This window comes from Aspergillus welwitschiae (assembly GCF_003344945.1).
Source record: "Aspergillus welwitschiae strain CBS 139.54b unplaced genomic scaffold BDQ94scaffold_17, whole genome shotgun sequence".
Taxonomy (NCBI): domain Eukaryota; kingdom Fungi; phylum Ascomycota; class Eurotiomycetes; order Eurotiales; family Aspergillaceae; genus Aspergillus; species Aspergillus welwitschiae.
The window spans coordinates 192,946-208,605 of NW_020798711.1; the positions used below are offsets into that span (position 1 = coordinate 192,946).

Consider the following 15,660-nt stretch of genomic DNA (forward strand, 5'->3'; position numbering starts at 1 on the left):
CATCCAGCCAAGCCCACCCCCGCACCCGGGGATTCTTGGTCCTGCAACGTGCTGGATTTCCATCACACCGACGCGTCGCCAATACCTGTTAAATCACAAATATTCTATTTCTGTACAATACGTAGTCTAGTAGTCTACACACCATCCATCTCTCTTAGTATATACTATCTAAAAATACTTCGGCCAAACCGGGTCCGCCCACGTCCTTCCCCCCTTTATCAACTGACTATCCACTCCATCCGCCCCAGAAGAAACATACAACACCTTCGCCTGTGCCCCCTCATTCCAATACCGATACGTCACTCCCTTAGGCACAAACACCACATCTCCCATCTCCACTCTCGCAGTCTCATACTCCCCAATCTGCACCTGCACGCTACCCTCCAGCACTTCAAACGCTGCCGGGCCCGCCGTCCACGTCGGCGCCGTCGCATTGCTCGGCTGCCGGCTCATGATGATCGTCGACAGGGTATAGTTCGTATCCTGGGCCTGCGTGGCCGTCACCAATGGCTGCACGATCTGGTACGCCCCGTACTGCGAGTTGAGGTACTTGGGGCCGTAGTTGTTGGCGATGAAGTACGGCTTGCCGGCGGCGCCGAGGGTATCGGACTCGGTGTGCCAGCCGGAATCGGAGGGGGCGGTGCCGTTGACAAGGTCCCGGCGGGGAGTGAAGTCGAGCTGGGCGTAGACGTCGTATTGTTGCAGGCCGGAGATGGTGCTGCTGTCGGGGCCGGTGGCGGAGGATGAAGAGGAGTTGCCGGAGCCAGGTACGTAGGGGGTTTCGGTTCCGGAGGTGTAGTTGGTGCCGAGGGCGTAGAAGAGGTCCCTATTTGTTTTCAACTTGGTTATTATACTGATATGAGAACGAATAGATGGGGGTTTTGGCTTACTCGAATCCACCAGGAACAATCACTCCCACCATCTCGGTGTCCGGGTCGAGAATCTGGAAGGTGTGGGTAGTGTTCCGGGGAACAGAGCCATAGTCTCCCTGGGTGAGGAGACGAGCTTCCTGTTCTCCATCGCCCTTTTGGGCCCAGAGCTGGAAGCGGCCCTTGAAGCTGAAGAAGTTCTCATAGTGTGTGCGGTGAATGTGTGGCAGGACACCGAGGGAGCTGCTCGAGGGCGCATTGGTGCTCATCAGGGTGAAGGCATAGTCGGAGGAGGGGCCGGTGACGGTAAATCGGTAGAGCTGGGAGTCGATCGTCACGGCATGGGAGTTCTCATAGTGAGGGAGGATATAGGGGCGAGGGGAGGAGGGGGCCTCGGAGACGTAGAGGTCCTCAACGGATAGGGCTGAGGTGAGAGCCAAAAGCGAGGAGAAGACGAAAGAACGCATGGCGATGGAGACTTTCAGATTTAGCTTCCGATCAGATCTCTGCTGCTTCTTCCATAGATGTTCTTGCTATGATTCTACAAACTTATATACCCTTCGCGTGGACAACGAAGTCCGATACTCATCCCGGAAATCCCGAGATTCTGTAACATGGCCATCTGGTACGCGAAATGAGCTGCCGACTCCATCACAGGTTTCGATCTGCTGAAACTGCAGATAGACGAGCAACAGGACAAGACTATAGGGCAGACGAACCTCGGTGCCTGAATGTATCCGGACCTCAGTCCCGGGTATGACGAAACGCCGTGTGTCGGAAAATCCGAGAGTAGGATAGCGATCAACAGGTCCACTGCAGGAACTATCCAAGCCAAGGGACGCCGTCCTTGGCGGAAGCAGAGTCACCCTGCCTTGGATTCTTCACCCCGCCAGTTGCAGATTATCTGCAGCCACCTATACCTACCTTAAACTTTGCCTCGTAGTCTAAAAGGATCAGTCACAGAGACATCAAATGCCTACTTACTCTACACCTCTTATATAGAAACCCCCATGAATACTGCTGAAGACCAAAAGGCCCCGATGTCGATCACCGTCGATCATCAAGGCCCGAGAGCTCCGATAAACGGCGGGTCGTCAACTCGGCACTTGTACTTGCGGAAAAACTACACAGCCAGCGGGGAAATGCCGCATACCCAATGTCAATGGGGTATAGATGGTAGCAGTACTCCGTACACTAACCAGTTCTAGTAAGTCTAGACATCGCTTGAAAGTCAGCTACGGACGGATTCAGGAACACTGACCGTCAATCCGCACGTAACTAGTCAGGTTGGAGTTGTCTGAAGATTGACTAAGCGGAACAATCGGAAAATAGTTAACCAACTAGCCAGCTTCTGTAGGAGGGGGACCTGTTGTAGCAGACTTGGGTCATTTATGAGGATCAGCCTGGACCAAGACTTTTGGCAGTGACCGGGTAAAGTAAATAGTCAGCTTTGTAGTGTTGTGGGAGGGAGGATGGTGGTGGTAAAACGCCAAGGCTACTTTGACGTTGAAACGGCCGCCAGTTTCATCCGCTCTTCCGCTGACAGACTATCGGCTGTACATATACCGAGGAGACCGTTCTCAAATAAATCCAATTTGTATCTTAGCACGACATAATTGTGAAATATTGTGTAAAAGTAAAAAAAAAAAAAAAAAAAAAAAAAAAAAAAAAAAAAAAAAAAAAAAAAAAAAAAAAAAAAAAAAAAAAAAAAAAAAAAAAGATGAATGCATGGGTTGTTTTTAGTTAGGGTGCGGGTGCGGAAAAAAAAGAACGGCGAAAAAAGATTTGTCCCTGGGCGGGGTCGAACCGCCGATCTCAGTGATTCCTGTATGATGAAACCATAAGCACTATGCCTTAACCACTTGGCCACAGGGACAACTGTTGGATGTGGGGAAAGCCTTACTATGACTTATACCCTACTTTTGGTGTATCCGTGTAACTGTGGTCATTGATCCTTGGGTGGAGTATGGGGTTGTGGATAAAGCTGGGGACATTTAAAGTTTGGTACTACGTGAATTTACTACAGAGTGGCATGTCTACTTGTTTGGTGTTGTGTAGGTATATCGGAGGAATTTGTGTCGTAGGGTGAGGGCCAGGTTTCCTTGGACTGACTTTCCGACCGAAAATATATAATCGCAGTAAGCAAGGTAGGCTATCTATTCATCACTTGTTTATCCAGCTACAGTAAATTTCAATCCTTCCCTATACTAGTCTTCAACATCCAACAATCCTTGACTATCTGATCACGGTCCATATCGATCTTCTCAGCAGACACCCCCGACAACAAAACTGTCTTCCCGCCACGGGCGATAGGAGTACTAGATTCTACCACTTCCATCACTACCATGAGACCCTCTCATTCGGCGATAGACTGAAAACACATCCTGCACATTATCCTTCTCCCAACTAACCAGAAACTTATTCCTCTGGACAAAGTCCATAGTGTTTCGCATCTTCTCTTCCCTCCGTTCACATTCTGTATCCGACAGCTCGCCATCCGAGCACCGCAGATATATCTTCAACATGCTGAAACGCTTATCCTTCGGAAGATTGTAGGTATTGTAATTCTGGTTGATTTTCCGGTGGATGGTGATGTCCCATGGATCTTTCCTAAAACATCATCATCGTTAGTATTCCACGTTTAACCATGATGCCGATACTAATGGGAGAACTCACGTATCCAGCGACATACTCTCCGCCACCACCGCATCCCAAATCATCCCCACTGGCGTCGCCAAATCCATAACGATCTGCCGAACAGGAACATCCGGAGAACACGAAAACACAAAACTCTCGTCATCGACCAACAGAAACGCCTTCGGACTATCCAGCACAGTCATTTCACAATCACCCAGTACCTTCTTATCCAGCTTCGTGTACGCCGGATCCTGCAGCAGGATTTCAATTTCTGTCGGTGTCCATGCCATTTCCTGCAACACTCTTCGTAACATGAGCAGGAAGGCGTGCTGGTAGGCACTTCGCTCCTGAGCAAACTTGTCAAGCTTGGGGCTGCATAGGCTGTTGCATCCGAAGGCGATGATCTTGGTGACGGGGCGTTTAATGGTCGGTAGATTGCGGAGAGTAGCTAGCATATTCTTGTAGATGGCACTGTCAGTCCAGGTGTGGAAGATGGAGTTGAAGCTTTCGTGCGCGGCTGCTATTTGTTTGTCGGTGGGATCTTCGTCTTCGTCGTCCGTGTCTTCCTCGTCCAGACGGCGGAATTTGTGGCCCAGGGCGAGGTTCGAGTATATGAGGGAGGGATGGCGCGTTCCGGGGTTGGGCGTGATGTAGTCTGTTGGGGCGGGGAAAAATTCGAGGAAATGCTTCAGGCTGGAATCATCGGATTGATTAGTATTTTACATCGATAGAAGATGAACGAACACGTACCCAACAATAGATACACCCTGTTTATTGCGCACAATTCTCTCTGTCATCACTTCGAAATCCACATTCGCGCCATCCAATGCAGTAATATACACGACTTCGCCTGGCTTACACCTCTCCACTCTCGCTTGCGCCTCTTGGATGGCTTCTTTGGTCCACCGAGGTGTCCCCTCTGGATATAGTTCCTTGTACCTTTGGGCCCTGAGATGGGAGGTTAAATCAGCATCGGGCCCACTAGGTCGTAGGGAAGGCTGTAAGCCGATCTCCGAGACAGAACGGCTTTGGGTGGTTTCCGTTGGTGGTGCCAGGTCCATGGGGTCGCTTGAGGCTGTAGATGACGCGCTATCCATGGACTCATCGATGTCCATGGGATCGGGGGTATACACAGTACCGGGAGTATCCATTGTCGGAGGTGCACGAGGGTGAAGATCGAAGCTACATATGGTGTAGATGGGTGAATGCGAAGGCTGCTGACATAGTTTTGATGACCAGCGACAAGAACGATTCAGAAAGAGATTGCATGCTGGAGCAGTTTATACCTGTTTTTCAAGAGACATGGAGAGAAAAATGGTAAAGGAAAGTTTTCAGGACAATTGACCATATTGCGGCTCTTCCCTTCGCATTCACTGTCAGCTAGGCTGCAATTTGGAGGGTCCTGAAGATTATTACTGGACTTAGGTTTCCAGGGAGATTCGAGAAGAGCAAAAGAAAAGTATGCCGTGTATAGATGGCAGGTGCCGCATGATAATGTAGTTTAGTCCTTTGAAGTGAATAGTGAAGGTATCATGTTTTGATGCTCAACAAAGCAGTCATTATGAGCATTCACAACTCGCGCTAGCTTTGTATTGCATGCTATTGGCTAGCACGTAATGTCATTGTTTGCTTGTCTTGCAGTATTTGGTAGCCATTGTGAATAGATCGCCTAGCTGAATCGCCGAGGTCTACCTGTTCTGAGAAACTTAATGGTTGTCTCACGGTAACTTGTTCCGATGTCCGAAAGTGTTGCGGGATCAACCACAAATAATGCTATACAAGAAGTTGCCTGCAAGAAATGATTGCTGGACGACCTGGATCAAAATCGAACAACGCAATTATAAAACACTGCTTCTGTCCATGACTCACGATGCGCACTTAGTGGTATTATGTGATTCGAAGGCGTAGCAAACAACATCTTTATTCTATCCCCGATATACTTATACGATAGACATATAGAAAGCTCATCGCATACCAAGCAGATCATAGCAACCTAACTAAGCCTCTCAGGTCCGCGATCATAGTATCCTGGCCTATGCTCTACTCATCCACCTCTTCGGTGTCAAGACTTTGAGATTTTCTTGACGCTTCCGCGCTCCGATCTGCCATCATTCTACCGAGCCGCCTAAGGTCGTCAGTTACATCATTGGGTTGGATGCAGAGTTCTAAAAACGCGAGTTTGTCCGGTTCTTCGTCCACTCTATTCAGTGCTTGCCTGAAATCTCCGATAGTCTTGATTTTCAAGGCGAACATGGATGGACTTCCTTCTCGCTCCTCATCTTCCTTGCTGGCGTAGGGATTGTGAGACGGAGCGTGAGGCTTCGAGGAGAAAGAACTGGCTAACTTGACATAGTCCCAGTTGGCAATGTAATTATACGGCCCCTGATGCATAGCAGTCTACTTCGTTGTCAGAAAGGTTCATGTAGTATTCCCACTTGACTTGCCTCAATCTGGTAGCCAAGATTGTTAAAAACAAATATAACCGGGTTAGCCTTATGACGAATCATACTGCTAACTGCTTGCGCTGTCATCTGAAATCCTCCATCACCAATAAGGATGATTGATCGACCCCGTGTCCGAGCAAGTTGGGAACCAAATCCAGCAGGTAATGCCCATCCGATAGAGCAATACGGAAATTGTAGATGGCAGTTGGCTTCAGGGGGAAGAAGAATATGATTAGCGATGAGCCATGACTCTCCTGCGTCGCAGAGTAACGTGTCATGCCCCTTGATAAGTCCCTGAATACCGCTGATACTGCTTCTTAAAGTCAAGGGTGTCTCGGGTGTCTCCGTTTCGTCGGGAAGCAAACAACCAATAAGTGGCTTGGGTCGCGGAATTGACTCGGTCTTAGGTTTCATTCCAGACATGATGAGCTGCGCTACCAATGCACCAATATTCACAGGCTTGATATGCTTTCCATCGGGTAGCTCGACCCAGCCCTTGTCCACGCTAATCATGCGATGGTTCTCCTGCTTATGGCTACTCATCACAACATGAAGATCGGACCAATTTCCACCAATGACTAGCCAAAGGTCTGAGCTCATGACGATGTGCTCACCTTCCGGGTTTGTCATTCCAGCCCAGAATTGACCGCAATACTGCGGATGAGATTCTTCGATGCATCGGCCATCGGGCTGACAAAGAACCGCACAGCCAAGCTTTTCTGCTAGAAGTTCAATATGAAGACGAGGGAGAGATAGACCTGCTAAGCTTCCAAGTAATAATACAGGCCTTTTGGATGAGTTCCATATACCTGTAATTGCTTCTGCAGCCTCCTTTAAGACGTGTGGTTGGGTCTTTAAGTTCACCTTCCTGCTCAGTGGCGACGGCGGAGTGCATGCAGCGGAAGCTAGATCATTGGGGATTTCTATGTAGACTGGCAAACTGGAGTCTAGGCATTTGCTTATCGTATCATCCAGTACGCCGGGGGCAGTCTCAACTGATTCTAGACGGACAGATGCAGCTGTGACTCCCTGGAATGCCTGGAGGGCCTGATCTTTATTCTTTGCGGTGGGGGCGTGATGCAGAAATTTGTCGCTATTAACGAGGCCAGTGGCAGGGCAACCAGAGAGTACAATCAATCTGACATATTGCGAACAGGCGCCTGATACAGCATTGAGAGCGGATAGGCTGCCTACAATGTAAGGAACGACAACAACCGCAATGCGGGCTGATGAAACGCGAGCATAACCATCGGCGGCATAACCAGCGTTCAGCTCGTTGCAGCATGTCACCATACGAAGGTTGGGGCTCTTCAGCAAATTGTCAAGGAGGAAGAAATTAGTATCCCCTGGTAGGTATTAGCAAGCGATACGAACACTTTGGATTGATACACAAACCTGGTACAGCGAAGTAATCGCGGACACCTAGCTCCTCCAACCGGTAGCCCAGAAATGTGCCAATGTTATAATTTGTTTGATGAAAGGTTGACTGAGAAGTTGGTGGATATGCTATCGTCTGGGGCTTGGGAGTTGCTTCTGTATGCGGCATCTTAATGACTGCTTCGCCGAGCAATTGACCGCCATAATATAACGCCGGCTTCGGGGAGGTTCCTTCAGGTATCTCATTCTGCATAGATTCGAGAACTTGAGGAAGCTGGTCAAGTGCAAAAACATGACATGGTTGGTAGAATCTCTCCTTGGTAGAAACAAGAATGGCCTCCTCTATCTGCTCTCGAGTTCCGCCATAAGGCACAACCTTGACCTGTGCCATCCTTGACACCAACTTACATACGTCAATGCCAACTGGGGACCCTGGAGGCAAGCCCACAACGACAACTGTTCCTCTAGGTTGCACATACTGGGATTGGTAAGGAGGTGGTTATTCCAGGTACCATTTAGAAAATGACTAACCTGAAGTGCTCCTTTGAGAAGTGCTCCTGATCCTTCTATCAGTATTGCAGCGTCGGGCCCGTTGCCATTTATACCCTGGACTTCAGCCACGATATCGGCTGAGCAATTGTAGTCTATATAGTACTCCACATCAAGCTTCTTCTTATATAGAAGCTCACTATCATCTCCTGTAGATACGGCCAGAACTCGACAACCGCGGGCCTTAGCGTATTGACATGTCAATGTTGTTAGTCCACCTGGCGGTCCGGCAACAGCTTCATCGCGTTAAGTATGACTTAAGTATGGTAGAAATTCATATATAGTCTTACCTACAAGGCTACCGGGTTGTGCACCACTCTCCTCTACCGCTCTGAAGCACGTAGTTCCGACACAGATAATCTGATTAGAATATTAGCGAATCAAGGGTAACTGACGACAAGTCTTGAGCTTACTGGAGCAACAATATCAAGAGGGAACTGTTTAGGGAGTCGCACGACATGGCATGCTTGGCTAATACAATATTCCCCAAAGGTATCATCAACCGAATATCCTGTCATTCGAGCGTGTGGGCACGAGACGAAATCTGATTGTTTATCTGCATCGCAGACACCACAGGTCCTATTGATCCACTATTCAACATTAGAAGGATACACTTGAAGCAGCAATGTTAGTTATCACCTGTATACCGACATGATCACCAATCTTAATGTCCTCCACCTCGTTACCGGCGGCTATCACAACACCTGTACCCTCGTGACCATCTTATACCCAAGGTCAGTATAATGTGGGAAAGCTTCAACAGCCGTGGGCCTGCACACCGACGCAATGCCTTTTCCTAGTGACAGAATTTCCTGGACTAGTCAGCACTTGACATCAAATCCTCGACCGGATAAGGCTAACCTCTCCACTGATGAAGGGTGGAGTGACAGAGTCCGGAGAATTTTAGGTTGACCAGCACCTCGTCCGGACCTGGGGACAGAAGGGGCTTGCTTCTGTGCTCTCGATCTGCTACATCAGCAGGCGCACGTAAGCGACAAGTAGCCTAAGAAAAACAAAGGGCCCTCACTAGTAGTAATGCGCGGCCGCTCGAACAGCTGAGGGTGTGGCATTGATATTGTCTGGACTGAGGCCATTGTTGTTTCGACGTTCACTTAAGCTGTAAAGTATTAGGAAGAGTAGAAGCAGCAACAAGCGCTACTGCGAAGAAGGATGACGACCTGTCGCAAAGTATAAAACTGTAAACTAGCCGATTCGATCCATAAACCTGTTCTGCTAGCGATTTCGCCATCCGCCACTCTCGATCTTGGGCATGTATATATGAAATCCATGAGGGACGTAAAGCCTGCACACAGACATCGGTATCATCCAGCCGTAAGACCCAAAGGCCTCCTGATGGCCTGGATGGATTCCAGGAAGTGGAAACCCCTCAGAAGGATATACTTTCTAGAAACCTGACACCCGCCAATGTGGGGAGCGAAGAGGAAAGAGTCCGCCGGTGGGTCGAGGAGACCTCAGGTGATTCTGCTTACATCACCCAGAGCTTGACAGGGAACTGGGAGTTGAAAGTCATAGGACCTCGCACTGCTTCGAATAGTAGCCAGAATTGTATGCACACTGCAAGCACAACGAATGGAGGGGCCATGTCAGGCTTCACTGCCAAGGTAGTAGAGAGAAGTGGCCACATTCGAATTCGACAAGGCAGACTGTGATTCAATCCACCGAACTATGTACAAATTCCCAATACAGCAGGGTTACTTGGGTATACCTAGCTATTGACTTTTGAAAGACTTACGGTGATGGAATAGGAATGCGCTCAACAGTATCTCATAGCAGCGCCTTCTCTCATTTCACATAGGAGCTGTGATCGCGATCAAGGCCATTCAGTTTCGCGATTCCTTGGCTAGTTTGCTAAGCCTTGTCCATGAGAGAATTCTCTGGGATAGTCACGCCCGATGGCCAGCTATCAAGATAGTCTAGACATCCGCTTTGCTTCACGGGACAATGACGTGGTGCAAGGACCTTGAAACACTCGACCTCTGTTTGACTGCATGCGATAGCAATGTATGGTATGAACAGCAGCCTGAAAAGTGCGTACCGAGATTGCCGGGCCAATGCGAGTAGAATAGTTGCCTACGAGACCTACTACAGGGATAGGCAGATTGGCACTGCTATTCTGAAGACTTCGCATGTACTTGTACGCTATTCGTAGATGATATCATGGCTTGATAGCGAGAAGAGGGAGTTTCAGCGAACCCTCGGAGGACTGATCAAATACTTCCCTGTAAGGCCTATTTTAGGAAGCCGTTGACCGCTTGTTCACTGCGCTGGTACCCGAGAAAGCGAGTGGGGGGATCGGATCGGAAGACAGAGTCGGGGTTTTGTGGGAACTGTCCGTCGCTACATACATGCAGCTCGTGTCCGGAAGCTAGGACCCAGTAGCTGTCTGAAAGATGAGCCATGCCTTTTGTATGGATCACCCGGGGTGGAAATGGGATATCCAGTGCAAGCCCTGCAGCTAATGCTAAGTGCTATTTGAGCAGTCAGTTTGGGGGCCAGAGCCAGCTCAGCATGCAACACTGGGATGTTCCTCTTGGCGAATTCATCTCATATGAACAATAGCAAAGTCGAAAGATTTTGCTTTTACGTGCTGTGGTTACCATGACTAATTCTTCCACGACCATTGGCAGCGGTTGGAAGTATGACTGGTTCCTAGCCAACTTTCGCCGTCTGCGAGCCAGGAAGTTGACTGATCACAACGTGCAGTCCATGAATCGATGGCAGATTGTGTGTCATCAACAAAGTATGTGCTCTAGCGGTCACTGCAGCTCAAGTATGCGATGGCACACATCTTGGATGAATCGTCTGGTAGAAGAGCCGGCAATTACGTAATTCGATGAAAGGTTGACCTCGAGCCTTATAGGGCGGCTCCAAACGAGCCACTCCATAGTTCAAGGCATCCGATAGACAAGAGCCATGTAGTTGCAACAAGGTAGAATTAAGAGCAGCCAGGAGCCACCGCGGAGTCGCGGGGCCCGATGTGGTATGACAGTAATTCCTGGGGAGTTCGGGAGCGCCCTCCCGCGATGACTGCCGGCTACCGAAAAAGGGGAAGTTCCCGGAACGGGCCAACCAGAAACTAGGGATTATTATCAGAATACCCACTTCCGGAGATAAGGGCTGTCTCAATTTTTTTTTCTGCAGCGTCCAGGCCCGCAAAAGCAGATGCCCAATATGCAGGGCTCAATAGGCTGAGTGGCTGAAGACCCTTTGTATAGACCCTTTCTGGCTATTTAAATCGGCTTCCTGTAACCCGTACTGTATCCTTGTCAGTTCTCAATCGTCTTAAGAGTGCATTGGGCGCTTGTGCGAACATTTCCATTCTCCGAGGGTAATCCGATAGTTACCAATCTGGGAATGGCTGACATTGAGACCCATGCCCGCCATAGCCTGGACCAGGGGGCCCACGCAACTATAGAGAAGTCGGCCTCACAGGTAATAGCAAGGGAGGAACAAGATGACACTTTCGACGAAAAATATCCAGAGGGAGGCCTTCAAGCCTGGCTTGTGGTCCTGGGATCATGGTGTGCAATGGTTCCATCAATGGGATTGCTGAACACCATATCAGTCCTACATGCGTGGACATCTACCCACCAGCTCTCAGAATATTCTGAATCTAGTGTTGGATGGATTTTTGGCGTCTTCAGCTTCTTCCTATATTTTGCAGGCGCCCAGGTCGGTATGTTTCTCGTCCCACTATGCACACGTTAAGCACAGCTGCTGATCTGACGATGCCGACAGGTCCGATATTTGACAGCCACGGACCGCTGCCGGTTGTAATTCCGGGGTCAATTGGACTGGTGGTCGCGGTATTCTGCTTCAGTGCGAGCACAGGTTAGCATTCATTCTTGATTGTTCGAGGGGACTACTAACGCAAAACAGAATACTACCAAATCATGCTCTCTTTCAGTGTTCTAGGCGGTCTTTCATCTTGCTGTCTCTTCACTCCTGCTATCTCCGCCATCGGGCACTGGTTCAATGTCCGCCGTGGCATTGCCACCGGAATTGCCTGTACAGCTGGCGGACTAGGGGGCGTCTTCTTTCCCCTCATCATATTGTACGTCGCCCCGAAGCTAGGGTTCGCGTGGGCCATGCGCATCATCGGAATAATCTGCTTTGTGCTATGCGGCTTTGCATGCCTTCTTCTGAAGACACGGCTCAAGCCCGACGCAAAGCGTGGCGTGGCGATCGACATTCGCGCCCTGCGGGAACCCAACTATGCCCTCACCACGCTTGCAGTATGGATGGTCGAATTTGCTGTATTCGTACCTTATACCTATCTCTGCTCTTACGGTTTATATGCCAATATTGGAGAGTCTCTCTCGTACAAATTGTGCATCTTCCTTAATGTCGGAGCCATCCCGGGACGCGCATTCCCGGGACTTCTCGCCGATAGACTCGGACGGTTCAATGTGATGGCGTTCACTGCATTAGTTTGTGCTATTATGACACTTGCATTGTGGTATAATGCTGGCACGAACGATGCTGCCATCATCGCGTACTCGGTTATGTTCGGTTTCTGGAGTGGCGCGGCTATCAGCTTGACACCCGTTTGTATCGCACAGGTATGTCGGACTGAGGATATAGGCAAGCGTAACGGAACGACGTTCACTCTGGTGAGCTTTGGGACCCTGACTGCAATTCCTATTGCGGGAGCGATACAAGAAAGGGATGGGGGTGCTTTCTGGGGACTGATACTTTTCGGTGGGATCTTGTATCTTGCGGCGTGTGCTGCATTCGTGGTTGCGCGGGGCGTTGCTGGTGGTTGGAGGCTGAGAACCAAGTTTTAGACGTATATAACTGAGGTCAAATCTAGAAAGGCAACAATATAATATATCAACATGCTAGCAGGAAGAATTCAATGTTGCAGAATTTGCCGACTGAGTGTTTGTAGGTGGAGAACACAGAGGCTGGCAGAGCTTAGGAAAGCCCCTCGCGCCGCCTCGCTTTCTTGGATAGATTGTCTAGCGGCTGCTGATAAGGGTCCCGATATTCCCAGTTGTAGCATCATCATTCATCAATTATCACTAGAATCTACAGAGCGCCGTGAAGCGGAAGCCACAGAAGATGGTACTCAGAGGACAGTCCAGCAGATTATTGGGTGGTACAAAAAACTGCCTCAGGCACATATGATTACGCGCCTCCTCTCCGTGGCTTCCGGGACAAATCACAGGTTTGTGCTAGTCTATAAACAGGATTTATTCCAAATTCTCCAAATTTGGAGCACATCAGAAGTCTCTACTTTCTTAGTCTATAGCCTGGCACCAACAGGAGGCCCAAATCCGGGAAGTATACTGTCTGAGCGACTGGAATCGATAGCATAACTGGATGCTTCTGAGTCGTGGTAGGAGCCGGGATGTCAGTAGAGGCAGTGCAGAGGGATATTTTTCAGGGAAGCGCTCTAGCCGGACTCATAGTCACTTATTGTGACTTTCTGCTCCCAGGAGGACTAGTCAGATCTGAGAGACAAGGATCATCAGCGCACCTGTCCCGTGTCTAGCATGGAAGCAGCCCCCATTTCCTTTGGCAAGTGATGTGAAAGAGATCAAGAGCTTGCATCACGCTGTTTCTCTGGACAGAAACTTCCCTCGAGCCGTGTATGAATAGTTCACGCGTTGCACAGGATGCGAGTCCATACACGCTAACCTGAGTGGCGCGGAATGCACGTTCCAAGGACTCGACTAATGCGAAAAGGATGCAACCCATTTGCCTTGTTGATTTCGGCCACTCAAGCAGGATGCAAGACGAAGCCACAGTGGGTACATTGCATCCAGACGAGTCCCTTGCCAATAAGTCCTCAAAGTAAGGTATGGGAAACTGGCCTCATACTGGTCTGAAAGTAGTGCATACTCTTTTGATTGGCGTAACTTGGGCTCAGCATCTGAGACAGACATCAGGTGCAAACGATGCCGTTGGCAATATTAATGACACACCGCGGAAGGTGTGTGGAGTGTCGCGAACCGTATGACTCGATTTCTTTACTACAGTGAACGCATTCCTCCTTATATCCAGGATTTTCGGTGCCACCGATTGGTGGATAGGAGAGGACCGGAAGCATTCGCAAGTGGACTTCTCCTTCGTGACTTGAGAAGAAAAAGAAACGAGAGCGCACCGTCCTCTCCGTCCTCGTAAGCTGCAATAGACCTCATTATGTCGGTGGGGGCAAGTGCACCACGGATGCCTGGCCTCTATTCTGATGCCTGCGAAGTTGGCGTCCAGCTGAATTGTGATACGTGCGCAAGGTGCCTCATGGTGGGTAAGCAGTGCGAATCGAAATCTGTAGCGTCAACTGTGTGAGTACCCTGCTATCCGGATTGGGAGTTGACCTCGCCAATCTCGAGGCCGAAAACTCTTACCTGCACTAGTCAAAAGCGGCGAGGAATTGTTGGTCACTAAGAGACCAGACACACCGGGGCGCTTCGGAGCGTTTCAGGCCGCCAGAGAGAGTAGGAAAAGGAGACATAGCAGAATGAGGACCTTGAGTGACCGGGAAGACACGTGAGTGCCACCAAGGTGCTCATGCTCTCAAGGTGCTCATTCTCTCTCCATTTTATAAGTATTCTGACTCTCAACACCTGCACAACGATTTCCCTCGATCTTTTCCCTTCCTTTCGGTCATGAATGCTGGTCTTCTCTCACCTGGCAGGGTGTCCAAGATGACAGGGATGAAGGAGGTTGATCATCATTCACCAACCCGTGATTAGAATCCACTCCAGGCGGCGGCTGCTGACATTTAGCGTCTTTTCTGGTCAGGCCTATGGTGGGGAAACAAGGTCAGGCAACGCTATCTCACTAACCAAGGTTTAACCGTGCTACGAGAGTTGTTGCAGCTGTTATGTAACTCGCCATTAAGCTGCCTCACCCCACAGCCGACTCGAGCCAGATGAGGGGCTGCACCGTCATGTTTGGTGCAGCGTGGGATGGTCATAACGCGCGGATAGCGCAGAGAAATGGCACGATGGATGAACCTGGTTGCTCTGGAAGGACATAAATAGGCCGTCGTGCCTCTGCTGCTCGATCTTTTCTCATCAACACAACTCAAGTTCTCAAGTTCTCAAGCGAAAGCAAAACCAATCTCAAACTACATTAGTACATCTTTCACCGGTTCCATACCAACTTTTGCCAAAATGTCTCCCTGCTCCTGCAACTGCTGCTCTGGCAACTGCTCCAGCTGCTCCTGCTCCTCTTGCAGCGTGAGTAACCCGTAGTTGGAGCCACCTGGTCCTGTAAACCAGAGGAAACTGACTCAATCGTGATTAGCATTAAATGCTGTCGATGCTCACTTCCCGGCCATGACCTCACAACCGCCCCTCAGCCATCTCTGCCGATACCACCAATTTCAGGCTGCGTCTCTGGCTTGAAGCCAACATTCTAAGGATACTGGGATGGTGAATATGGAAATTTGGGTGCGCAAGTGGGAGTGATTTGGATGCCTTGATGATATGGATTCATGATTTTAGTTGTCTTTTCTATCATGTCACCTACACTTAAGCCTCAGGTGTACCAAATCTAATAGAAAAGACTTAATTGGAGGATACAATTGCTCCGCAGTAGATAGGTTAAACATATATAGAGTTATTATAACCGCAACGGCATCAAGCACCTGCAGACCCGATGCAGATGCACGTGTCGAATGCATGTAGTGAAACGTTAGACAGAACTCCACAGGGTTGATGCCAGTCGCGTTCACTAACTCGACCTCCACTAGAGAAGGGTTCGAGATAATCGCGGGAAGAGCCGTAAGAGACACTGAGCTCGTTTGCTGT

General features: G+C 49.5%; 4 protein-coding genes and 1 non-coding gene across 5 annotated transcripts; 1 reads left to right on the plus strand and 4 right to left on the minus strand.

Moving 5' to 3' along the window:
- Positions 1-168: 168 nt before the first annotated feature.
- BDQ94DRAFT_170630 (RmlC-like cupin domain-containing protein) lies at positions 169-1,336 on the minus strand (the record flags this gene model as incomplete). The annotated part of the gene is made up of 2 exons (XM_026771538.1): positions 169-826; positions 891-1,336. The coding sequence occupies 2 exons, from the start codon at positions 1,334-1,336 to the stop codon at positions 169-171; spliced, it is 1,104 nt and encodes a 367-aa protein (XP_026625956.1).
- Positions 1,337-2,655: 1,319 nt separating this feature from the next.
- BDQ94DRAFT_t159 lies at positions 2,656-2,745 on the minus strand. Its single transcript has one exon. It is a non-coding gene; the product is annotated as a tRNA-Ile (tRNA).
- A 442-nt stretch (positions 2,746-3,187) lies between these two features.
- Positions 3,188-4,657, minus strand: BDQ94DRAFT_170631 (SRR1 family protein; the record flags this gene model as incomplete). Its single annotated transcript, XM_026771539.1, has 3 exons — positions 3,188-3,479; positions 3,546-4,199; positions 4,257-4,657. The coding sequence occupies 3 exons, from the start codon at positions 4,655-4,657 to the stop codon at positions 3,188-3,190; spliced, it is 1,347 nt and encodes a 448-aa protein (XP_026625957.1).
- Positions 4,658-5,546: 889 nt separating this feature from the next.
- On the minus strand, positions 5,547-9,479 carry BDQ94DRAFT_159676 (thiamine diphosphate-binding protein; the record flags this gene model as incomplete). Its single annotated transcript, XM_026769104.1, has 10 exons — positions 5,547-5,903; positions 5,942-7,296; positions 7,346-7,805; positions 7,859-8,112; positions 8,167-8,236; positions 8,290-8,466; positions 8,516-8,598; positions 8,738-8,842; positions 8,904-8,955; positions 9,465-9,479. The coding sequence occupies 10 exons, from the start codon at positions 9,477-9,479 to the stop codon at positions 5,547-5,549; spliced, it is 2,928 nt and encodes a 975-aa protein (XP_026625958.1).
- Positions 9,480-11,251: 1,772 nt separating this feature from the next.
- BDQ94DRAFT_170633 (oxalate/formate antiporter) lies at positions 11,252-12,684 on the plus strand (the record flags this gene model as incomplete). Its single annotated transcript, XM_026771540.1, has 3 exons — positions 11,252-11,573; positions 11,636-11,728; positions 11,777-12,684. 3 exons carry the CDS (start codon positions 11,252-11,254, stop codon positions 12,682-12,684), a joined length of 1,323 nt encoding a protein of 440 aa, XP_026625959.1.
- Positions 12,685-15,660: the final 2,976 nt, after the last annotated feature.